Source organism: Saccopteryx bilineata, chromosome 2 (assembly GCF_036850765.1).
Source record: "Saccopteryx bilineata isolate mSacBil1 chromosome 2, mSacBil1_pri_phased_curated, whole genome shotgun sequence".
In the NCBI taxonomy this organism is placed as follows: Eukaryota; Metazoa; Chordata; class Mammalia; order Chiroptera; family Emballonuridae; genus Saccopteryx; species Saccopteryx bilineata.
The window spans coordinates 314,958,406-314,982,560 of NC_089491.1; the positions used below are offsets into that span (position 1 = coordinate 314,958,406).

Sequence of the window (24,155 nt, forward strand, 5' to 3'; positions counted from 1 at the left end):
TTCATACCCAGCTTTGGCCACTGAGAAGACAGGGCCACTTTCCTGGGTTCCAGCCCAATACCAGCAGGACTCACAGAATCCAGGAGCTGAGATATGTGTGCTGGGGGAGGGAGTAGGTCTTCACTCTCAAGGTGAGGAAGGAGACAGAACCAAGCCCTCCTTTATGCTCTCCCAGCACCCTCTGGCCAGTAGGCGCTCCCTCCCTGGTCAGTCTCACTGTTCCTCAGGGGCACCACCCACCGGAGGGCCAACCGTGAACTGTGGTTCCTGCCAACCACTCCACATCCAGTCCGGCTAGGGCACCCGCGTGCGCCCGTCCGGGAGAGTTAAGACACCAACCACAACATAAAAGTCACTTAGAGGCCTCCTCCACTTGCCAAATAAAAAAGACAAAACCAAACTGGACAAAAACACAAATCAAGAAGACACATACACAATGTGAGGGGCCGAGAGGCCCCCAACAGGTCTCTGGCTTCCCGGCATGATACATTCTTGTGTAATTCAGGAACAGGGGCTCTAGGGCCCCTCTGGGGAGTGGGAGTAAAAAAATACAGAGACTATAGCCTCCCAGTGGGCTCCAGGCAAGGCAGGGGAAGACCCAATCTCTCACAGTTTTTTCTTCTCTTTTTGGTTCCACATCTGGTCCCCGACTGGGGCTGGATCCAGATGGCCCAGCCCCTACTCTGCCCTTGAAGGCTGCCCTCTACCCTCCCAGCTAGTGGCAGGGTCCCCTGGCTGGGCTGTTCCAGACGTTCTGGTGGGACCAGCAGGACAGAGTCTACCAGGGTGGATGGCAGAGGCGAGGAAGGAGGACCTGCAGTTCTCAGACACAGTCCTCTCGATGGCCAGCCTGCCCTGTGTGCTCCGATCACTGGCACGGGCATCCTGGTCGCAGCCTTTATCCCTTGAGGGGCTTGTCGGCCCCTCCACTGGGGCTGCTGGCGCTGTCACTCTTCTTCCTGCGCAGGCTCTCAATCCAGCTGGAGCTGGAGCGGGTAGTAAAGCTGGAGAGTGCCAGGGAGCTGAGCCGCATGTTTTTCCCAGACATGATGAGCTCCCCGAAGCCTTCCTGGTGGGAGAAGGCGTAGCCGGAGCGCCGGGATCCTGTGCGACCCACCCGCCGCATGCAGCGGTGCTGGGCCTTCTGCTTCTTCCTCACCAGCTGGGTGTAGCGAACCTGGGGGCCATCAGTGTGGCAGGGTCAGGCACCACCACCAAGAAGGGACCCGGAGCCCCCTACATAGGACAGCATGGGGGATCTGTCCCAAGGAACACAACCAACACATAAGCGTCACTAAGCCCAAAAACTGCAGCTGCTTGTTTAAGCCAGAGGGCTTTCTGACGCACCCAGATTCTCACCGTGTCAGAGAGATCAGGCTTCAGGTTCAGCTTGAGGAATCGAAAAGCGACCACAGGCATGATGCAGACGACCGTGGTGAGCACGATGGTCAGCCACACCGTAGGCTGGGCCAGGGTGTTCTGCGCATTACCTGAGAATATAAAGAAATCAGAGGCCTTGGGAGTCATAAATGGACAGGTCCCCATTTCTATGCCTGGCAGCCCTATTTTCCCAGTCTCACAAACTAAGTCACCCTGGCTTCCTGATCCTCTCTGTTCCCCAAATATCTCCAAATTTGACTCTAGCTCCAAACTCACTCCAAAACCTCAGCCTGTTTCTTTAATGGCCTATTTGACATCTCTGCTAAACATCACCTAACAGGCATCTCAGTTTCAAATGGCCAAAAAGTGAACTACTGTTTCCTCCACCCCAATCTGCTCTGTTTTCCCAGCTCCAGAAATGCTACCCCCACTCAGCGGCTACCACTAAAAACCCTAACGTCAACCTTAACCACTCTCTTTCAGACTTTTCAGCCAATCTGTTGGCTCCATTTCTAAAAGTCCTACAGAATTCCATCACTTTTCACTGTACTGCAAGCCACCGTTGTTGTCACCTGGATTCTGTTATAGCCTTTTTTTAAGAGTAGAGAGATGAGAAGCATCAGCTTATACTTGGTTCACTTTAGTTGTTCATTGATTGCTTCTCAACGTGCCTTGACCAGGGGGCTCAAGCTGAGCTAGTGACCCCTTGCCCAAGCCAGCGACCTTGGGATCATGTCAATGATCCTGGGCTCAAGCTGACGACCCTGCTCTCAAGCCAACAAGCCCACCCTCAGGCGACCTCGGGGTTCTGAACCAAGGACCCCAGTGTTCTAGGTAGATATTCTATGCACTGTCAGGCTAGCCACCTTTCCCTCTACATTTTATAATCCACAAAACAGTAAGACTGATCCTTTACAAACATGTTTTTAAATGTTTAAACATTTATGACATTTCCCTGCTCAAAGCCCTCTACGGCTTCCTATCACATTTAGGTTAAAATTTAAAGTTCTTACTCTGACCTAAATGGGCTCACATGATCTGAAACAATTTTCATTTCACCTCACCTCACTGCCCTAGCCCTATCCTCTCCTACACACACACACACACACACATACACGTGTGCGCACTCCTCCACTGCCTATGACATCCTTGCAAGTCCCCACCTAAGGCTTGTAAATCACTGTTTTTTTCCCCTGGATCATTCTGTTCCTTTATTCAGATTTCTCTATGCCAATAACCTGTCCGCAAGAGGTCTTTACTAACTACTCTTATCCCTTTTCACCCTACTTGATGTTTTTATAGGAATTATTAGTTCCAGACATATTTATTAACTTGTAAGTTGTTTGTCTCTCTCTTTGACATACAAAACCCAAGAGGACAAGGATTTCACTTGGTTTGCTTACTGCTGCGTCCCCAGCATCCAGAATAGTGGGTGACCTATAGCAGGAGCTGACTGAATGCCCACTGGGTGAATAAATGAAAAGATCTGAAGAAAATGCCAAAACTGCAAAGACATCGTTCACCTCATGCCTCCTGGACAGGTCCTTCTGGCCACTGGTACAGCCACCCTCGCACCAATCTGACAGCCTCACCCTCGTCACTACAGCAGCGTCCTCACTAGCCATCACTGCCAGATTTCTCTTTCTACAGTAATCCCTCCACACCATTCACCACTCTTTCCTCAAAAAAAAAAAAAAAAAAAGGACGCAGACCCGACAGCCTGGCCCTCTGACCCCTCAATGTCCCAGCTCCCAGCCTCTATCACACTGATTCTCAGTGGGTATTCCCACCCATCCTGGACAGAGCTCTCTCCACTCCCTACAAACAAGGGGCCCTTTCACACTTTCAGCTCTCTGACTTGGACTGTGACTCCCCAGTCCTGACTCAACTGACAGAAGTCTCCTGTGTGGGACTATTCCTGACCACGCCAAGCACAGTCACTTTGCTGACCACGACAGCTGCCACTCCTTGACCTCCCTTGGGCCCTGACCTCATACAGCCTACTCTTCATTTTCATGGATATAGAAGCACTCTGAAGCAGCACCTGGGTCAGATATACCCAGCCATCGCCCCAGCACCTTAGAAGTACTGCAATAATGCTCATGGAGCACAGACTGGCTACCTACCCTATTGGTCCAAGAATAGGCGTCATTCCTCAGTGATGCAAGAGGAAGCCACAGAGACTCACCCACAAACCGGAACTGATTGGGAAATAAGCCAAAGAGCCCCTTGCTGTGCATGGCAAAGAGAATGGCAAAGTAAACAGCCAGGCTTCCCCAGATGAAGAAGTGGTTGATGGCCGTCCAGTAGCCTGTATCCAGCCCAATCTGCAAAAAGCAGGAGCTGTTTCAGGCAGAAGACAAAACCCTGTCCTCTTCCCAGAAACAGAACTGTAGTGCCCAGGATAGGCCCAGAGACAGGAAACCAACTCCTCCCAGAGGTGAGGGCAGCTCTTGGACTACCTCATACCTGCACACTGACCACAATGACCAGTGAAGTAGCCACAGTGACTGCAAAGGACTGGTAGTCAGCCAGCTGAGTGCCATCATCCCGGGTGGCCTCAGCAAACACCCCATAGGGGATGAAGAACATGAGAACAGAGGTGTAGATGCCCTGGGCAATACAAATGAAGAATTCCCGCTTGTTGAAGAGGAGGTTCAGCTGGCCTGGCTCATACAGCTTAGGGTACTCCATGCTCCGCTGCTCGGGGACGTCCTGTGTGGGGAGGACCAGGTCACATAAGAGGGCTCAGAAGCTGCCATTTTGATTCAGGCCTTCTCCATTCTTAGTTCTTTGGCAGCTAGATCCAACCTCCAGCCAACTGCCCTAGTCTTTGCTCAGCAACCCAGGGTAGTTACAGGTCGGCTGTGGCTAAGATGGAGCACCAGCCACACCATGCCCAGCTGGAAAAACTGCCCTTCAGTTTTCCACAGGCAGTGGCACAAGCTTCCCAGGCCCACCACCATCAGTGTGACTCCTTCACAGCAGTGTCCTGCTCCCCCATCCCACTTAATAATCAAACTCCCCCATACCTGATCGAAGACCCCCATAGCCAGGACTGGGAGGGAGGTATATACAATGTTATAAAGAGTGATGAAATACTGGTCATAGACGGTCTGGAAAGAAAATGGAGAGTGAGAGAGGAGCGAACACGCAGTCTTTCTTCGCTACAAGTCTGGTGGAAGACAGCAGTGTTGTATATGTGAAGTCCCAAGGAGTTTTCTGGAATTCCCTCTCTGCTCCTTCAACAAGCATTTTTTAAAAAACATACACTGGACAAAAGCTAGGCCCTAAGGTACTAAGCAATGAACAGAACAGATGCAACCTCTGCCCTGAAGGAACTTACAGACAGGCAACAGAGTGGGCTATGAGCTCAGTACCTGGGCTGAGAAGCCACAGAAGAAGCCAAACCAGAAGTGGACCATGGTGAAAGCAAAGTTCTTGTAGAAGAAATAACAGAGGAATTTGCACATGCGCAGGTAGGACCAGCGCCCATGCACCAGCAGGAGGCGCTGCAGGAACTTGAACTGGGAGAAGGAGTAATCGGAGGCCAGGACAGCCTGGATCCCTTCTTGCCCACTGATGCCCACACCAATGTGGGCTGCTGCAGAGACAAAAGAGGACAAGAGAGTAAAGATGGCCACACATTTCAGAATCCCACCAACGTACGGCTCCCTTCCCCATTAGTCTCCGCTGGTCTTAAGACATCACAAGCCCCTCTCTACCCTCCCACCCAGCCTACACACCTACACAGTCCACACTCACTTTTGATCATGCTGACATCATTGGCTCCATCCCCAATGGCAAGTGTCACAGCCTTCTTGTACTTCTTAACAAGTTCCACCACTTGTGCCTTCTGCAAGGGAGTCACCCGGCAGCAGATAACAGCTTTGCAGGCACAGGCCGTTTCCAGAAACTCCAGCTCCATGTCTGCCTCTAAGGCATGGGCCTGCAACAGAGAGCCCTGAGAGAGCCCCAGTCTTCCCCAGGAGAGACCTGGGAGCCAGCCCCACCCAGTCTCCGTAAAGACCACAACCCCTCAGAAGTTGAAGGAAATGAGAAGAAGGTAAGATATAAAAGCCACACAGAGAAGTGCTCTCTGGAAAGACACTGCCCAAGGTAAGGACGGCAACACTTACCAGACTGTGTCCATTGATGACTAGGGCATACTCCCCAGCGACGGCTTCCAGGACAGAAGTGAGCTTGGAAGAAGTAAGTTTCTCATGGAAAGTGAAGCCATTGCCTATGGTGCGGGACAGGTCCATCATCTTCTCCCGGGCTTTCCTGTGAAGGGAAAATGAACCTGTGCTCTCCCAGGCCCGGAGCAGGGATTCAAGCCCAAGCAGGGCCCAGGAAGCCCTGCCTGACCCAAGGTCACCGTGCAGAGCACCTGCCAGCCTCGGGCCTGTTTACCTGAGCTCCTCCCGCACTTCCAAGACTGTGTGGCCAGTAACGACGAACACTTCCGACATGTCATCCGTCAACATCTTGCAGGAATAGCCAATGTTCACAGCTGTCTCTACCAAGAGAGAATGCAGGAGCTATAAGCAGGCCCCCGACAAGGTCAGCACACTCTCCGGCCTGATGTCCAGGGCTCACGCAAGGACCCAACGGGGCTGCTGTCCAGATGCAGTTTCCCCTGCCCTGCTGGACTCTTACCTTGTTTGTCTCCAGTTAGCACCCAAATCTTGATGTTGGCCAGTGTCAAGAGGGCAATGGTCTCTGGAACTCCCTGCTGAAGCTTGTCCTCAATGGCTGTAGCACCCAGCAGCTGAAATACCACAAGGGTCCCTGGCATGAGGGTCCCAGGCACGAGCCTTCCTTGTGCACCCTTGGCCCATTCTGTAGCCCGTACCATCAGGTCACTTTCAATCTCCTCATAAACGCTGGCCAGCCTGTCCTCCCGGCTGTCCTGGGCCAGACTGGCTTGGAGTCGTCTATCAGCCCATTCCTCATAATACTCTTCATCCAGATCCTTGTAGGCCAGAACCAGGGTCCTCAGCCCTTCCCCCGCATATTCCTGGAGGTAGAGTCAAGAGAGTCACCCCTTACCCCCTCCCACAGCACTGAGAGTAGCAGAACCACAGGGTTCCTCCTCTCCTCACACCTACATTCAGGTGGTCAGTGGTGGCATTGAGCAGCTCTTGGGTGGAGTGGTGGAGTCTGTCCAGCAGGATAGTGTCAGCCCCTTTGCAGTAGAGTCGGATCTTGCCCTCTGGATTTCGCACTGAGTGTGCCAGAGGAGAAAATTCCAGAAAAATTCAGGCAGAAGAAGATGCTAACCTCAACATATCAACAAGAATCACCCTGCACACCTCAGCCATCTGAGACCTGTGTGCTGTCCCAAATCCTTCAGCACCTGGTCTTGGCCTCACCTATAACCGACATCCGCTTCCGGATATTGTTGAAATCCAGAATGGCCAGCAGCTGGTAGGTGATGGCTGTGCCCATCTCGTGGACAGTGATGGTCTTAGGGGTACGAAAGCGGAATACGAAACCAAAGTTCCTGGCTGCAGTGACCAGGGCCCCCTCATCCGGGGACTGGGCTTTGTAGTACAGCTCTCCTGGGAGGGGAGGGAGAACATGTGTGGTATAAGTGGCCACCCTCTTGGCCACGTGTCCCACCCATGAATCCCCAGTCTTGCCGCCGTGCAGAGCAAGTACCCCAAGCTGGAAGGTACGAGTCAGGTGGGGAGAGCACCAGCCAGCTCCGCGGCTCACCCTCATTCTTTTCCTCTGACATGACAGTGTGACACAAGGACAGGAGGCGGAAGAACTCGTGCGTGTGGGGGTCCCCCATCTTGACAGCCTCCAAGAGGGTAGGGTCCCAGAATAAGAACTTCTTGTCAGCCAGAGGATTGAAGGAGAAGTCAACGGGTTCAGGCCTCTGTGACAAGTAAAAGGGCAATTAGGAAACAGTGGGTTGTCGGGTGGTGTCAACCACCCTTCCCCGTGGAAGGGACTGTCCCCCCCTGTTCTCTGACCTTTCAAGTCACAGTTGGAGAGCCCAAGATCCTGTCCACTGTGGACATCAAAATTCCCACTGCTACCAATTCCTCCTCAAAATACTCATTTCTCCAAGCAGCTTCCATCTCCTGACCAATAACACATCACTCCTAACTCTACCAACCGTTACTGGTCAGGTACCCTATGTTTAACTGGTATACAGTGTAACTGCGGAGGTTAGACCTTACCTCTCCCAGTTCAGCTTTGTGTCCCAGGACATCGAACACGTCACCTACACACAGCCAGGAGAGAAGCAACATCAGAGCGAGAATTCCCTCAGCGCAAGGGGAGAAACCTCCAGCACAGAACCCCCCGAGGTATCTGAAACCCACAACACTAATTATTGAGCAAACATCACACAGATTCACACTGTTGACTCAAGGAACAGGTGGCAACAGGCACCCCAGGAATAAAAGTCATGGCATCCACTGCTCCCCATCCCCATCCCTGAGACCCACCCAGCTGCTCGCCTCCCTGGGAAGCTCCTATTTTATATCCCTCCCCCGAGGGCTCCCAGGCCGTCTGGGGTACCTTTCACCCTTTAAGCCTATACAACAGACAAGGCCTCACACATAGGTTATAAGGCCTGGGTTAGTACAGAAAGCAGTTATAAAAAGGCTTCTTCTGCATAAAAGTCAGACACCACACACCCTGCCCCAAGCCATCCCAGCACCTCAGCCACAAGTTCCCTGCCGAAGGACCACACTAGAAAGACCATAGTCACATTCCAGAGACTCACAGGCCCCTGGACAGCAACACAGGGTGAGTCTAGCACTCCACCGAGGCAGCCAAGATCCAACCTGGCCGGGACGCCCAGAGGCCAGCGTCTCGGGCTTCAGTTCAAACAGCCAAGGACTCCCCCACTGCCTGGAGCTGAGACCAGGGTCAGAGTGTCAGCAGAGGAGAGGGTAGCACTGCCAGTGTCTGCTCCCTGACATGGGGCACAGAGCGGAGTGGACCTTTCCAAGTACCCACAGACCCCAGTAGGAAAGAAGTAAAACCCCAAATGTCAAGACAACCGTGGGAGCCCCAGGACCACTCGCCTTCCCGGTGAAATGCAAGCCCCCGTCCCCAGTAGTACCACCTACCATAGCTGTGGCCGTTGATGGAGCACTTGTTGAAGACCATGATGTTCTGGGTGAGGGTGCCCGTCTTGTCGGAGAAGATGTACTCCACCTGGCCCAGCTCCTCATTCAGGGTGGTGGTGCGGGCCTCTGCGGGCGTCCGCTTCTTCATGCAGAACATCTTCTTGTCCCAGTTGATGAAGTAGCTGTGGCCCAGGCGAATGACCTCCACACTGCACAGGGGACAGGAGGTAAGGCCAGGCGGGAAGGGAAAGAGGGGCCCCACCCACTGGGGCTTTCGCTGCAGGTCCTCCAGCTAGGGAGAAACAAGAACAGAGTGACACCTGGGCACAGGAACCTGGGTGGGGAAGGGGCAAGGACAGCCTGAAGGTGGAGCCAGCCACATACAGCCGGCAAAGGAACTCCCCAACCCCGACCCTCTGATGCTCTCCAGATAAAAAGGTGCAAAGGGTCTGGGCAGCTGGGACAGACAGCACAGAGAGAGAAGGAAGGGGGGCTGGAGACAAGGCACTCGACCAGTTCTTACCTCAGGACTAATAACACAGAAACCATGCAGAGAAAACAAGAGAAAATGCGAGAGGGAAGGGAGAGAAAAAAAGAGAGAAAAATAATGAGGTCGCTGCTCATGGCACAGCACGACAGGTGCCAGCTCACCAGGGGCCACAGTGGGAGGGGAAGCCAAGGAGGCTCAGCCCACCCCCAATGCCCAAACACAGCTGACACGCTCCTTCCACCTGGCTCAGGGCTCCACAGTCCGACTCCAGGCTTTCAGAAAGAACACGAGGCCAATCGAGAAGCTAACTCCAGAAGGAAGCAGGGCCTCAAAGACCTGATATCAATTCACAATGGCATGGTGCTTTCAACATCCCAAGATCTGTTCACACCTTCTTCTTTGCTAGGTGTTTCCTTTGGGAAACTGTCAAAGAGTTTCAGAAAGTGCCCTGTGTTTAGGTCCAGTACAGCCAAGTACTGGGGTCACATCTGGAACCCTGCTTCTGACCAGAGGCTGCTATCAGGTTCCAGTTCCAGGCAAAAATAAGCTGGCTAGACTGGGATGCTAAGGACCCACGTTCGAGACCCTGAGGTTGCCAGCTTGAGTGCGGGCTCATCTGGTTTGAGCAAAAGCCCACCAGCTTGGACCCAAGGTTGCTGGCTCGAGCAAGGGGTTACTCAGTCTGCTGAAGGCCCACAGTGAAGGCACATATGAGAAAGCAATCAATGAACAACTAAGGTCGCAATGCGCAACGAAAAACTAATGATTGATGCTTCTCATCTTTCCGTTCCTGTCTGTCTGTCCCTGTCTATCCCTTTCTCTGACTCTCTCTCTGTCTCTGTAAAAAAAAAAATTTTAATTAAAAAAATTTTTTTTAAAAAGCTGGCTGGAAATATCTTCATGGCCTTTTCTCCCCTCAGCTGATCAAGCACCAACCCCCACTCCCATCTCCCCCAAACACACACACTGTTAACTTGATGAAACTTAGAAAGAAAACTTTCTTAGGCAGCTATCATGGGCTTAGAAAAACATGAACAGCAAAGCTCATGGTTGGAATATAATAAATTAGGATGCCCCAAGTAAACATTTAAATAATACTGAAGAATCAGAGTTACGATGATAATGATGGACATGCTACTACCCAACATTTGTAGAGTCACATAATTTTTAAACTGTTTTCCAGTCTAGTATCTTACTTGAAGACATCCCTATAAAGGTGAAGCAGGCATTCCAATTTCACATGAGAAACCTGAGGCCTCCAGTGACTGAGAATTTACCTGAGGTCATGTGACTAGGAAAGCACAAACCTGAGTGTCCTCCTAATGTTCTAGGAAAGCCCTCAGCACAGGAACTCTTATCTCCTATCACTGCCATCAGCACTAGGACTAGGGGGCTAGAGGGTGGGTTTGAGGACTATCTGCGAAATCAGGTATGTTATATGAACAACAACATAAAAAACAGCACAGGGGAAGAGTTCTCAGACTCCATAAAACATTTCCTTAGAAACGTTGTACATTCACTCATCTCAAATGCAAGGCACTAAGCACAAAAGAAAATCTCTCTCTTCAGCTACTTCTTCCTCTTGCATCCCACTCTTACCGATCCTTCTCATCTGTCCAGCCCATTAACATCTCTTTACCTCAAGCATCCCAGATGTCTCCTAGATCCTGTTTATGCACACCACTGCCTGTCAACACTTCCTGAAGTATTCTTTAGACTTTTTTTTAAAAGAATCATTTAATGGTTTACTAAGTACAAAGGCCAGAGGCAAAGACTCAAGACCTCCACAATAGGAACAAACTTACGTTCCAGCTCTCTACCCCACAGCCAAACTGCTCTGTGACCATTCCTAGGTTCCCATTTCCAAGTCTGTGTTTCTAGCTCTTTCATCCCTCCCAGCCACCACTCAAGCCCAGTTCAACAGCCACTTCTTCAGAGATGTCCTCCTTGATTAACTGTATGGAAGCAATGTACTTCCACCTCTCATGGTACTTGGTGCCTCCCACAGGGTCTCTCGGAGTCTTATACTGTATCCCCCACACACCACTCTGCTGCTTCTGAAGGCACAGACCGTAATCCACATCTCTGCATCCCCTTGCTGTACACATAAGACTGCAGGTACAATGACTTCTACAACACTTGTGCCCATTTTCTTTTATAACGTGTTTAGATCCTTCTTCCTCTACTACCCTGAAGTACCTAGAGGGAAGGAGACTCCTAAAACATCTTTTTACATGCCACACACTTAACATGCCTCTTTGCACAAAGTCGGCATGCAACAAACACGTGCCAAATAAAGCAACAGTTTTTATTCTATATAATCCGAAGTGCCAGGAGACTGGTGGAGTCAGCTCTGCACACACAGATAAACAGATAATATAAGATGTTCACAGCACAGGAAGAGGATGCTACATTCCTTCTCAAGGATTTCACCTTCATAAACAAGAGAAGTGAGCCAGGCTCCCTGGAGAGACCCGGGCACAGAAAGCACCTACCTGACATAGAGTGATATGGGCACGACGGTGTTGAGGATGATGATGTAGGACCAGAAGGAGAGGAAGCCAGAGAAAAAGGCACTGTCTACCGCCTCATCCCAGGGCAGGTAGACCTGGAAGCGTGTCCCGACCTTGTACTCCCAAATGGCATTGCCAATGGCCAGGATCACCCCCATGCAGACCAGGAATCCAAAAATCTGGAGAGGAATGAGAAGCCACTTAGGAAGCCCTCAGAACCAACTGCATCCCTGACGGTCATCACTCATACCTGAACCCTCAAAAGCTCAGGCATCTTTAAAATGGTGACACACAGGAAGCACCCAAAACTGGTGACAGGATCTGGTCTGCCACCAACCATCACGTGGCTTTCTCTCTGAACATTTTTCCCATCTGTACGATGAGGAAGCTTAGATAGCTGCGTAGCTCCCATCTGACATCCAAGAGCCCTTACAAGGTCTCAAAGATGGTAAAAGTGGGGGAAAGCTGCTTTCAACATACCAGAGCTTACCGGAAACCACCCATTTACTGGAGCTAAGCCTCCATAAGCCAACAACAATGCCAAAGTTCTGCCATGTTCATTATCTAATACAGATTGCCCCCCTACTTATTTTAACCAGGAAACAAATTGTGTTTTCATAAATGTAGGTTTCTTGACAGCCAAAAACCTTATAAAGCTTGGAGTTTAAAATTTTTTGGAGGTTAAAAGAAAAAAATTGAGACTACTATCTAATTTCAACCATCTATTTGCCAAGCTGCCTCCACTCTTGATGCTTTGAAACAAAACAGGAGCCATCCTGGTGCCCAAGGGCCACCAGGGGGCGATGCAAGCCTCTGCCTGATAGACCCAGCCACCCTCTCAGGTCGGGTTTCTACAAGACCTTCAAGGCCAGGGTGAAACTGTCTCACCAGAGGCTGGTCCCAGCCTTCACACACTGACATATGGGGGGCAGGCAGCAGGCAGTGGGGGCACAAAATGGGGAGGAGAGAAGAGGAGAAAAACCTGACAAGGAGCTCAAATTTCTAGCCAAACAAGAGAAGGATTCAGGAATTGCCAAAAACTTAAACAGAAACTTTTCCTTTGGGATCCTTCCCTCTTAGAAGTCAGGGGAAAAGTCCATGTTAGACTCTGCTCTCCATCTTCCAAATGGAAATTTTTCCTTTAATTCCTTCTCCATCCCCATGAAGGCCTCCTTGTCCCAGGCAAAAGCAAACAGAAGGTCACATGCTATACTAAGTCATCATCATAACTGGAATCCAGAGAAGGGAAGACTTGTTTCAGCTTTAAGTTGTTGATTCACACCCGTTCCAAAGGTTTTTATTTTTATTTTTTTAAGACCTTATTCATTTTAGAGAGAAGAGAGAGACAGAGAGTGGGGGGGGGGGGGGGGAAGAGCAGGAAGCATCAACTCCTATCTGTGCCTTGACCAGACAAGGCCGAGGTTTCAAACCGGCAACCTCAGTGTTCCATCCAGGTCAACACTTTATCTACTGTGCCACCACAGGTCAGGCCCAAAGGTTTCTGAAATGATATCTTCCGAGTCTAAAAGGAGCCTGAAATAAATACTGCCTTTGAGTGGCTGACCTGCCAGTGGTTTTAAAGCTAAAACCTGAAGCATGGCTCCTGCTCAGGGAGGAGAGATGGGAGCAAAGGGAACCGCTCAGGGAGAAACAGCACAGAGAACCATAAGTGGGAAGCCTTACCCAGAGCACCAGTGTATTCATTAGGCGATCAATACTTGTTCTCTTGAATTTTGTCCTGCCGCTGTTCTGCATCAGCTTAGTGTCAGGACCTGCAAAGGAAAGGGAAGGACAGGAAAGCCAAATAAGGAAAATGCCTCTGGGCTTCTACCCCAGTCCCCAGACTACAGGACATCAGGATGGAAGAGACACAGGCTGGACAGGAGGCTTGCATTCAGGGCTGGAGGGTTTTTACCTCACACATGATGCCAGTCCAGTCAGCCTCCTCCTACATCCCTGAGGAAGGGCTGGGGAGCTAGCTCTTACCCTTCGCTCTTTGGACGCTCGGAGGCTCACCTGCAAATATGACCAGCCCGAAGCACCACTCGGTGTTTCGCAGCACGCAGCCCCGCAGCAGCATGTTCTGGTTGCTCAGGGAAAACTTGTTCTCCTTCCAGTAGAGCGTTCCACTGAATTTGTCCAGCTTGTTGTTGGGAGGTTCGCAGATCACTTCACCTGAATGGAAGACAAGAATGCCACTTCTCAAGGTGCAGTCTACAGCTGGACCCTGAGACAACAAAATAGAAAAAGCAGCTAAGGGAGAGGGGGTTAGGACCTGGGCCCATCCAAACACTGCTAGCAGGACTGTGAGCTGATAGGAAAGGAATAAGGCAATATGAACTATAATACTAAGAACACACAAATCAACAAAAAAAGAAGCAAAAAAAAAATACACATACCCTTGGACCTAGTAATCTCACTTTGGGGACTCTAGTCTACAGAAATATAAGCACAGGTCACAATTTTTATTGAAGCATTATTTGAATAGTAAAAGACTGGAAACCACTGAATGGTTAGGGAATAGTTGAATAAATTATTATAAATAAATTCGATGAAACAATATGCAGCTATCTTTTTTTTTTTTAATGTGAATTTTTATTGATTTTAGAGAGAGAAAGAAGAGCAGGACAGAGACAGGAACATCTGTTTCTGTATATGCCCTGCTCGGGGATTGAACCATCAACCTCTGTATTTCAGGAAGATGCTCTAACCAACTGCGCTATCTGGCCAGAGCCAATATGCAGCTATTAAAATAAATGAGGTATGCCCTGGCTGGGTGGCTCAATGGATAAAGCATGGACCAGGTGCGCAGAGGTCATGGGTTCAACCCCTAGTCAGGGCATGTACCAGAAGCAATCAATGAGCACACAACTAGGTGAAACAACGAGTGGATGCTTCTCTCTCTCAAATCAATGGAAAATTAAAAAAAAAAAAAAAGATGAGGTCAATTTCTTTTATACAGTAATGTGACAGGGTAATGATGACAAATAGGTAAAGAAAGGGAGGTTGCAGAGATTTACAGTATGATCCCATTGCTTTATGTTTGTACAAACAGAAAAAAGTGTAGATGAAAACACATAACACATGCCCCCGCCCTGCGGTGGCGCAGTAAATACAGCGTCAACCTGGAACACTGAGGCTGCTGGTTTGAAAACCCCAAGTTTGCCCAGTCAAGGCACATATGGGAAACAACTATGAATTAATGCTCCCCACTCCCGCTCCCCCACTCTGCTTTTCTCTCTCCCCTCTCTAAAATCAAATAAAATCTTAAAAAAAAAAGAAAACACACCCAACTGCCAGTTAACCTGGCTACTTAAAAAGGGTAGGACTGGAAGACAGGAGAGCTTTTCCTATACATGCTGCAGTTTGTCATATTAAAAGGAGTGTGTATCACTATTCTGAACTAAACAAGAAAAAATAATAATAAGCTGAAATTCTCTCAGTATACACAGCAAGAAGGGAGTTACCACCCACGAAGATCTCTTGAAATGACCATCAATTCAAATATAAGTGGTAGCCACCTGGCATTCCTGACACCACCACAGCACCCCCGAAAGAACCTAGAGAGCTGCATAAGCACAGCAACAAGAAGCCAAAGGAGAAAGTGCAATGTATTTACTTGTTTTTAAAAATGTTTCATAACTTTTTTTTTTCAAGATTACTGATTTTAGAGAAGAGAGAGAGAAAGAAAGAAAGGGGGGTTGGGGTGGAAAGAGAAGCAGGAAACCTCATAGTTGCTTCTCATACATATGTGCCTTGACCAGCAAGCCTGGGGTTTCAAACCAGTGCCTCCAGCAGTCCAGGTTAAAGCTTTATCCACTGCACCACCACAGGTCAGGCTGAAACTTCAATTTAAACCTTAAAACCCAACCACCTCCTCCTCCTTCTGAGAGCTATTTCTCCAAAATTACTCACCATCAAACTTGGCAAGCTTACTGATATCTCCCAATTCCGAGGTGACTGGAATCGCCTGACGCACTTTCATGTTGGTCTCTCTGGAAGGACAGTGTCCCTGAGTCCTGGCTCCCTTCCCTTCCTTTAGATTCTACCTGGGAACAGCTGACCATGGGGCATTACCACCCCATGCATTACTGGGTGGGTAATACTTCTATACACCCCAAGCCTTGCTTACCCAAAGTTTTCTAAAAGTTACATAACCCCAACCTGAGACCCTCTTTCAAAAACAAGCCTTTTATGCATAAGGAGGCAGAAAGAGAGGTGTGACACTGAGTATGCGACTCACCCATCAAGTTCTGCTGTCTCTATGTAACACAGCCCATGAGGCTCACTGCTGGAAAGGAGGAGGAGATCCGCCTAGAGAGAAAACCTAATGAGAAGCCCAAAGACCAAATCCTCCACCCCCAATGTACTCTCTGATGATCCCTTCTTCCAGCAAGCATTCGTGGCTTGCTTAGTCCCAAGCATATGAATGGTGAGAAAGGAGCCAGCCTCAATCCTAATATATGACACAGAAGCTTCCCATTCAAGAAAGTTTCTTTCCAAGGGTGTTTTTAAGAGGCAGCAATAAGTCAGGAAAGGCTGATCCTTTCTGCCAAAGAAAAGGAAGCGCACTACAGACCTAGAGGGGCATCTGGTTCCTTACCGCCACAAACTGGTTATTTTCTAGCTTGATGATGTCACCAACACAGACATTCATCCACTGCTCCTGCTGGAGGCTAAGGCAATGAGAAGACAGAGAGGAGGCTGTCAGTGGCTAGAGAGGTTCCCAGGAAACCCCTTTCCTCCCAAGGCCCTCAGTCTCCAAAAGGCACTCACATTCCATTTATCAGCACCTGAGACTGACGGTTATTCACCTGGTTATCACTCTTGTGACGAAACTGAAAAGACAGAAACTAAGAATGATAAGACATCTTTTCCTGCTCCAAGGGCTTCAGATGATCAGTGGAATGTAAAGCATGCTGGGTACCACCTGTATATAACTGTTTCCAGACCTACTCTCTCCCTGCCCCCCCCACCCCCACTCTTGTCCAAGATATAATGAATCTAGCTGGACCAGGTAAGGGATGGCAATGAAAACAACTCACATAGTCATCAGTAGCATCTTTAACAGCTGTGATGGTGAGGACAAGAACCAAAGGCACGATGGTGGTGAACCAGGACAGGGACGAGATCTGTGGGATCAACTTAAAAAGAGGAAAGAGAAGGCATGCCTCTGAGGCTCCATCCTACGCCTTCTTTTCCCCTCCAGCTTTCTCCTCCTTGATTATACTTGGCTTTGTGAGTTGCAAAGGGTCTCCCACAGGTCACTTACCTGCAGAATGAGAAGGAACAGGAAGTAGGTATTGGCAACTTCCTGGAACTGCTCAAACAAGTTGACAGGCAGGAAGGTAAGAATATTGTACTTGGAGGTCTTGATGCAGTTACTCTATGGTGATGGGAGAGAAGACAATGAGGCAGCCTCCAACCCAGAACCAGACTGAGGCTGCCTCTTCCATCTACACTGTCCCAAACCTCAGCCCCCAAAAGCCAGCAGCCACAAGTGTGGGAGGGGAAAAGAGCAAAAAAGAAGAGTCTCATGGGGTCAATGTAGTCGCTTCACTGACAGGTGAAGTCATGAAAAATTCAGCACAGTAGCAGATGGAGAATGGTGAGGAAGCTGCCTTTCCCGCCCCCAAGCATTCTCCCAGTCAGCTCCAACTTAGGATGTTCCTACACCTCTCCCCTTTCCAGCTCAAGGGGGGAGTTTCAACGGGTGGTCTAGAGCCACTCACCGCATACTGGAATTTCTCGTTGTATTCTCGGTCATTGGCCCGGGCCCTCCTTTCTTCTTCTGCAACAGAATGATGCTGCAGTCAGGAGAAGCAAACTGAGGTCTGGTCCAACAACTTGTCAGGCCCACCCCACTGTGGGCCCTTGGTTCTTTCCACAGTATATTGTTTCAAGGAATTAGCGCCACAGCTGAGGTGTCACTAAGTTCTTCCCTACAGCCCACCTTTCACCACTAGCCTGACTGCTGGGCTCTGTAGGTATTACATTCACAAGACAAGATGCCTTCTCCTTTCCTCACCAACAACTGTCAAGGTCTTCCACTGGGGGCACTCAGTTCCTCTCACCAACCCTTTAATTAAAGCCTTAGGCGTTAATGGTCTTGGGAATCCCCTGGAGACGCAAAGCAACTGGAGACACAAAGCTTGCTTCCCCTGGGGACCCCTGCAGACCTAGCCATTGCTATGTCAGTCCTCCCCTGACCTGGGGGTTGAGGTCGGTGGCAGGACAGAGGAGGGTCACAGTGCCCTGGAACTGCTCTGCGGCAGTATCCCAGCCCCACGTGCAGTCCTCCCTACAGGAGCCTCTGCCTGTCACATGTCACCAGCAGCAGCTTCTGACTGGCCCACAATGACATCACCTTATTTTAAAGCTCATCTTCAAGTAGAAGGGGAATCAGGGATATGGGTCATGCAGACTAAGACAGACATGAAGGAGAGAGGAACAGAATGTACTTGTACTTGAAACAGTTGCTCCCTAACTGTAACCTATCTTGTGCCAGCTGCACATATTTCCCCTAAATAATACAATTGTCACTGAGTGACAAATGACCTACACCTACCCTGAACCTCCACAGATCTAGAACTGCAGACACTAAGTTCAGGAATAGAACATGGGGTGTCTTATGAAGGATTCTCCAGCCCATCTCCCAGGGTCACGATTACCACAGGGTGGAGAAAGTGGGTATCCTGGTTCGGCAGTAAATGCGATGCCTTAAACCTGTCCTGGAACCAAAGGCAGCACTCCAGACTCCTTCCCTCACCCCCTCCCAAGACCCCAGCAGAGCACACTGCAGTAACAAAACCTCAGACCACAACATCTTCTGACTACACAGAACATTCTGTCCCTGTATCATCACTTTACTCCCAGAAACGTCGCCAGAGGGGACCCTCCGGCTGAGACCTCTGCGAAGTCACCACCAAAGACCATTCAAAAGGAGAGTTAGAAACTGGACCCTTTGGTGCCAGAACCCCTGGGTCTGGAAAGGAGAGGACTAGGGAAGGCTGAGGGAGACTAAGGACAAGCAAATGTGAGGGTCGGGGAGGGAAAATTATAGGCTCGGGAGAGCTGCCAGTCGCACTGCCTCCCGTTACCTGTCCCCCAAGAGGGCTTCTTTCGGCTCCAGGACAGGGGCGCCCCGGCCCGGGCCCACTTCTCTGGCTTCTCCTTGGGGACCGTCATGATCCCGGTTTAAGTGGGGGAGGGCGGCCTGGATGTCGGTCGGTTCTTGGGCTCAGCGGTGCCGGTGGGGCGGCCCCCCCGGGAGGTGCAGGAGCTGCAGCCGCTCAGAGGGGAGCCCAAGCTGTCGGGCGAGCGCCCCACCTGCAGCCCCAGCCATTCTCTCGGCCTCCCGCACCCGGGGACACGCGTTCAGCTGCGCCGTGCCTGCCCAAGATGCCCCTGCAGACACCCGCGAGCTGAGTGGTCCGGATCTAGCGTACAGCCGGGGCTCCGCCCCCCGCCTGCTCCCCACTGCAGGGCCGCTGCCTGCCAACGCTGCGTAGGCGAAAGCCCGCGCCCAGCCCCGCCTCCCCGAGCTGCCAATGTGGGTGAGGGGTCTACCAGCTTAGCCCCGGACCGCTTTCGTCCCACCTCCACCCCGCCCACGGGAAAACTAGGACCCGGGTGGATGAAAAAGGAGGGAAGAGAGGAGGGAAACCAGGTGTGAGGACGGAGGGGAGAAGACGAGAACACAGCTCCCCAGGCTCTCCAGACCAAAGAATAGGAGCTCCAGGTGCCCCCAAGATGAGTCAATGTGTTTAGGGATAAAGGGCACCGTCCCAGAGAACCCAGCTTAGGGATCAAGGGGGAGAAATCAGTTTCCTAGGCTCCCCCCAGGGTGGGTAGGAGTCCCAATCTACCCTCCTTCAGACTCATCACCAGTTGTCCATCTCCCCTTTGCTCCCTGAACCGTAACACCCACTCTTGATAGTCCCCAGGACTCCCCAACTCCTGCCTGTCTTACCTGGGGGGCGCTTTTTTGCACACAGTGCCATCTCACCCAGCAAGGTCCCAGCAATCCCATGGGAGACCCTGCAGGAAGGTGACATGTACATGAGGTCAAGAACCTGAGGGTAACCCTTTATTCCACTCTTCAGATTCTTCCTGAAGGTTCTCTTGCCCAGTTCTGACCTTGCCTCTCCATTCTCAGCCTTACCCACTAGTGCCCCACCAACTCCCCACCAACATCTGACTCTTACTACCCTGATGGGACCCTGAGAAAGGAGACTTCCCCACCACCTCCCCCAAGCCTTTGCCTTGGATAACAAGGGGAGGCCTGACAGTTTACAAAAACCAAAACCTACAGGGAAAGAAAAGGGGCAGAGAGAGGAGGCAAGATATTACCGGAGGCACACAGCCCTCAAGGTACCCATTCCAGGGACAATGGATGCCCCCATGTGCCCTCCTAGTGGCAATGAGTGGTGCCTGTGTTTACTGGAAAGCAGAATTTCCACCAAAGTGTTGGGGTTGAGGGAACACCAGCCAGGAAACACCTGGCAGAGCATCAGGAAACAGGGTGGGCAGGTTCCACCCTTCTCAAAAAGTTTATAACTCTCTAATTACCCTCCCGCCCCATCACTGGGGCTTCTATTATCACTTCCTCCAGGGGAGCTCACATTAGAAGCATGGTCTTCACTTCCTGCACACAATCCCCAAACCACTTCCTCTAAGTCTGGGTCAGCACCTTTTTGGACAAGCAAAGGGATCTTCCCAACCCCGTGGGGAGTTGTCCCTCTCGCTCTCCCACCCCAAGCCTAGTCCATTCAGTATGGCACTAGGTGCAGGCTGAGGTCCTTCTGCTTCCTTCTATCTTCCCATGTTCTTCCTTTCCTCTAAAAAGGTAGAAGTTCTGGCTTATAAGACAGTGTCACAGAGCCTCACCCCTACTCCCCAGTCTGGCCCAAAAGGAAACTACCAGGCAGGTCCTGGGTTCTCTTGTCACCTCCCCTTTCTTTGTCTGGGTGGAAAGCCTTCCTCCTCCTCAGTTACCCTGTCTCCAGCCTACTGGGCACACCCCGCCAGCCTGTCAGCCCCAAGAGATACTAATTGCCTGTCTGTCCAACCTCTATAATTATAGACTCTGGCCATTGCTCTGTCACCCACACCAGCCCTCTCTTCACAAACTCTGACTCCCTTCCTGAACCCTAGATCAGGCAATACAGAAAGCCAGAAGTCTTTTCCTCCTTGATCTTCCCCAACCCTGGCAGCCAAGGCTGCCTGGCTCAGATAAAAAAAAACCTCATCCATCCTCGGCCAGTTTGCTCAGTGGCCCAGCATTTGGATGTCCCAGGTTTGATTCCCAGTCAGGGAACACAGAAGCAACTACTGTATCTGCTTCTCTCCCCCTCCTCCTTCTCTCTCCCCCTCCTGCAGCCGTGGTTCAATGGATTCCAGCTTGATGGCCCCAGGCACTGATAATGTCTTCTAGGTCCTAGAACAGGGGTCGGGAAAGTTTTTGGCTGAGTGATCCATGAATGCCACATATTTTAAAATGTAATTCCGTGAGAGCCATACAACAACCTGTGTACGTTGGGCATTATCCAATAAAAATTTGGTGTTGTCCCAGAGGACAGCTGTGATTGGCTCCAGCCACCCGCAGTGATGAACATGAGCGGTAGGAAATGAATGGATTGTAATACATGAGAATGTTTTCTATTTTTAACGTTATTTTTATTAGAGATTTGTCTGCAAGCCAGATGCAGCCATCAAAAGAGCTACATCTGGCTTGCGAGTCATAGGTTCCCAACCCCTGTCCTAGAATCTAGGAGCATCTACCTCAGGAGCTAAAAAAAACAGGTCAGTTGTGAGCATGGCCCCAGATGGGGGTGGGTGGATGAATCCCAGTTAGACCTCTGCAGTCTTCTCACTATCTCCCCTCCCCTCACTTGGGAAAAAAAAAAAAAAAAACAACAAAAAACACCTCATCCACATTTTAGAGATGCCAAGCCCTTCCCCCAGGGCCCTCAGCCAGGGTCTCCACCCAGTCTAGAGTGTGAATCACTGAAGGGTGGGGTGTGATGGGAGAGGTCAAAAGACAGGATGCAAAAGTGGGCGTCACAAGTCCCATAGCCAGGCTGGATCACAGATCTGGGTTTTAGTCCTACCAAAGAGTTAATGAAGGAGCTGCACTCTCTTTTAGGAGTCAGGAGTCTGGACATCGACCAGGAAAGTTGTTTTACCTCCAGAACCCTAGGGAGACTGAAAGCTGGTTTGGCAGGGGCTGTACTAGGAAGAGAAACAGGGACACCTCTCACTTCTCCTTCCCAGTCTCACATAGTGTCTCAGGGCCATTAGCCACGTCGCCCTGCTCCCTCACCCTGCCCGAGCCCAGCCTCCTCTGCAGCCAGATTTAGGATAAAAATAGCCAGCTCTGGGAAGAAGGCAATGCTCCATGGAGGAAACCAGCTCCTCCTCTAAGCCTGGCCCATGTTCCCTTCCAGCCCAAACCTGGGAAGACTGACCCCTTTCTTTCAGAAGAGGCCAGCAGGGATATTTGTGGGCAGGTCAGGAAAACAGCAGGAAATGGAATCCAAGACCCCAGCTCACTTGCCACCAACACCACCGCTAGCCACCTTCCATCCCTCGGACAGAACCCAGGACTCACTCCCTAGTTTGAGCTCCCAGAGCTCCCACCTCTCCCTTGCTTTTCCTCATGCACAGAGACAAAACCTACCAGTCTCCAACTCCTTTCTCCAGGCACCCAAACCCTGGGTTCCCCGTTACTCCTAGGGCAGCTATCCTCTCCGCTGCTTCATTAGCTTCTCCTTGGCACTCCTTCGCCCCTTGTCCTGGTCTCCACGCGCCCCTCAATACCCCATCCTCCTGTCCTGCAGGCAGCCTTCCAATCTCCCGTCCTTAGGCACCCTGCACCCTCTTCTCTCGTCACCCTCTCCTCCATCTCACTGGCTCCCGACTCCCTGTCCGGTCCTCTCACCCCGCCGACCCTTCCAGCCCCGAGTCCGTGTCCGCAGCCGCATCTGCCTCTGCCCCTGCCCTCCGCTCCGCGCTCCCGGGCTGCCCCGCCTCGCCTGGCCTCACCTCAGCGCTCTGCGCTCGGCGCCCGCCCCGGCGGCCACGTCCTGCCCATGCCGGGGGCTGGGGCGGGGGGCGCTCGGCTCGGCTCCCCACGGGCTCCCGCCCCCCAGCTGCAGCCCCGCTCCTCCCGGGGCCTCGGCCCGCTACTTTGTCAGTTTGGGCCACTGCAGGGCGGAAGTGACGGAGGTGGCGGGAGCGGGCGGGGGGCAGGAGCGGGTTTTGGGGAGAGGGAGGGGAGGTTAGAGCCGCCATCTTTGTGCGGGGCAGGGGGAGGGTCTTAACTCTTAGGAGACCCAGCGATACCAGGCCGGGTCCCCGCCCCACCCACTGCCGTCTTCATCCCTCCTCCAAAGCATCAATGAATCAATCAAGAGGCGAAACAATTCTGAGATTTGTTTTATATGGAAGAAAGGGAACTGGAGAAAGCTGTCCTCTCAGCTAAAAAAGTGTCTCTTTCGGAGAGGAGCATGAGAGCCGGGGAAGCAGCAGACAACGAGAATTTTCCTCAGCCCCAGTCTTCCCTTAACTCTACTCTCATTCCCTTAACTCTACTCGCAGCTCTCCAGGCCTTCGTCTTCTCTCCTCTCCCGGCTCATCTCGTTGTATTACACCCTCTCCTTGAATGCAGCCAGGAATGTCTATGTATTGGGTTGTCCATCAGCTTCTCCATCTGGCTCTCCCGGTTTCTAGGTACTTGAATCGCTGTATTCCACTCCCCATGCTCTCTTCTCCCCCGCTTTCCACCCCACCACGCCCCTTTGGTGGAGGCAATTTCCCCACCCGGGGGTGGCTGAGTCTAGGGCGGAGGCACTGAGGTTAGGAGAACTGGGAGTCAGGCAGTAGGAACCAAGCTTTGGAGAAAGTACCCAAGGTTATGACCCAGACAGGACAGTCGGTTCCCACCACCCTCCAGATTCCTGCAGTTTTCCCAGTCCGGCTTCCAGGTTGTGCACCCTCTGGCGGCCACTTTGAGGACCTCCGTTCCCGGAAGCCCGCACGGTCCCTAAACCAGCTTCAGGGAAGAGCGGATGAAAAAGGGACTGTCTCCTCCTGGTCTCCCTATCCAGATATCTTCCCCAGCTTAAGAGGAAGCGTTGCTTAAAGGAGTAAAGAGAGATGCTGCCCAGGTCCTGGTGTCTTTTTTTATTATTATTAAATATTTGGACTTCTGTCCCTAGCCAGATAGCTCAGTTGGTTAGAGCGTCATCCTGCTTATGCTAAGGTTGCGGGTTCCATCCCAAATCAGGGCACATACAAGAATCAACTAATGTTTGGATGATGGATACATGACATAGTCAACAGTTCAAATGCTATAGAAATGTTTACCTAAAACCTATGTACTCTTATTGATCAATGTCACCCCATTAAACTTATTTTCTAAAGAAAATTAAAAAGAAAAGAATTGCCTGACCAGGCAGTAGTGAAGTGAATAGAGCATTGGCCTGGGATGCTGAGGAACCAGTTTCAAAACCCCGAGGTTGCAGGCTTGAGCGCAGGGTCACCAGCTTGAGAGTGGGATCATAGACATGACCCAGTGGTTGCTGATTTGAACCCAAAGGTCACTGGCTTGCCCAAGGTTGCTGGCTTAAGCAAGGGGTCACTCGCTCTGCTGTAGCCCCGTGGTCAAGGCACATA

General features: G+C 51.1%; 1 protein-coding gene across 4 annotated transcripts; it reads right to left on the reverse strand.

Moving 5' to 3' along the window:
* ATP8B2 (ATPase phospholipid transporting 8B2) lies at positions 1-22,677 on the reverse strand. 4 transcript variants are annotated; one of them, XM_066262002.1, is made up of 29 exons: positions 22,524-22,677; positions 19,450-19,517; positions 18,578-18,884; positions 17,210-17,268; positions 16,750-16,863; positions 16,523-16,621; positions 16,254-16,315; positions 16,081-16,153; positions 15,721-15,791; positions 15,393-15,472; positions 13,494-13,652; positions 13,161-13,249; positions 11,460-11,656; positions 8,475-8,683; positions 7,575-7,618; positions 7,102-7,267; positions 6,756-6,944; positions 6,492-6,607; positions 6,236-6,400; positions 6,040-6,151; positions 5,794-5,899; positions 5,520-5,664; positions 5,146-5,329; positions 4,761-4,984; positions 4,413-4,496; positions 3,850-4,095; positions 3,569-3,707; positions 1,360-1,490; positions 1-1,177 (listed from the first exon to the last, which is right to left on the reverse strand). In XM_066262002.1, the coding sequence occupies exons 3-29, from the start codon at positions 18,663-18,665 to the stop codon at positions 899-901; spliced, it is 3,630 nt and encodes a 1,209-aa protein (XP_066118099.1). In that variant the 5' UTR covers positions 18,666-18,884; positions 19,450-19,517; positions 22,524-22,677; the 3' UTR covers positions 1-898. The 4 variants fall into 4 exon arrangements, with proteins under 4 accessions (XP_066118099.1, XP_066118098.1, XP_066118102.1 ...); XM_066262001.1 differs by having other exon boundaries at positions 5,146-5,344; XM_066262005.1 differs by lacking the exon at positions 18,578-18,884.
* Positions 22,678-24,155: the final 1,478 nt, after the last annotated feature.

Coding starts and splice junctions, on each gene's coding strand:
- ATP8B2 (XM_066262001.1), bottom strand. CDS start 18,665: ATGACGGTCCCCAAGGAGAAGCCAGAGAAGTGGGCCCGGGCCGGGGCG. Junction 15,473..15,720: donor GAGACAGCAGAACTTGATGG/GTGAGTCGCATA, acceptor CTGTCCTTCCAG/AGAGACCAACATGAAAGTGC. Junction 13,653..15,392: donor TAAGCTTGCCAAGTTTGATG/GTGAGTAATTTT, acceptor TCTTCCATTCAG/GTGAAGTGATCTGCGAACCT.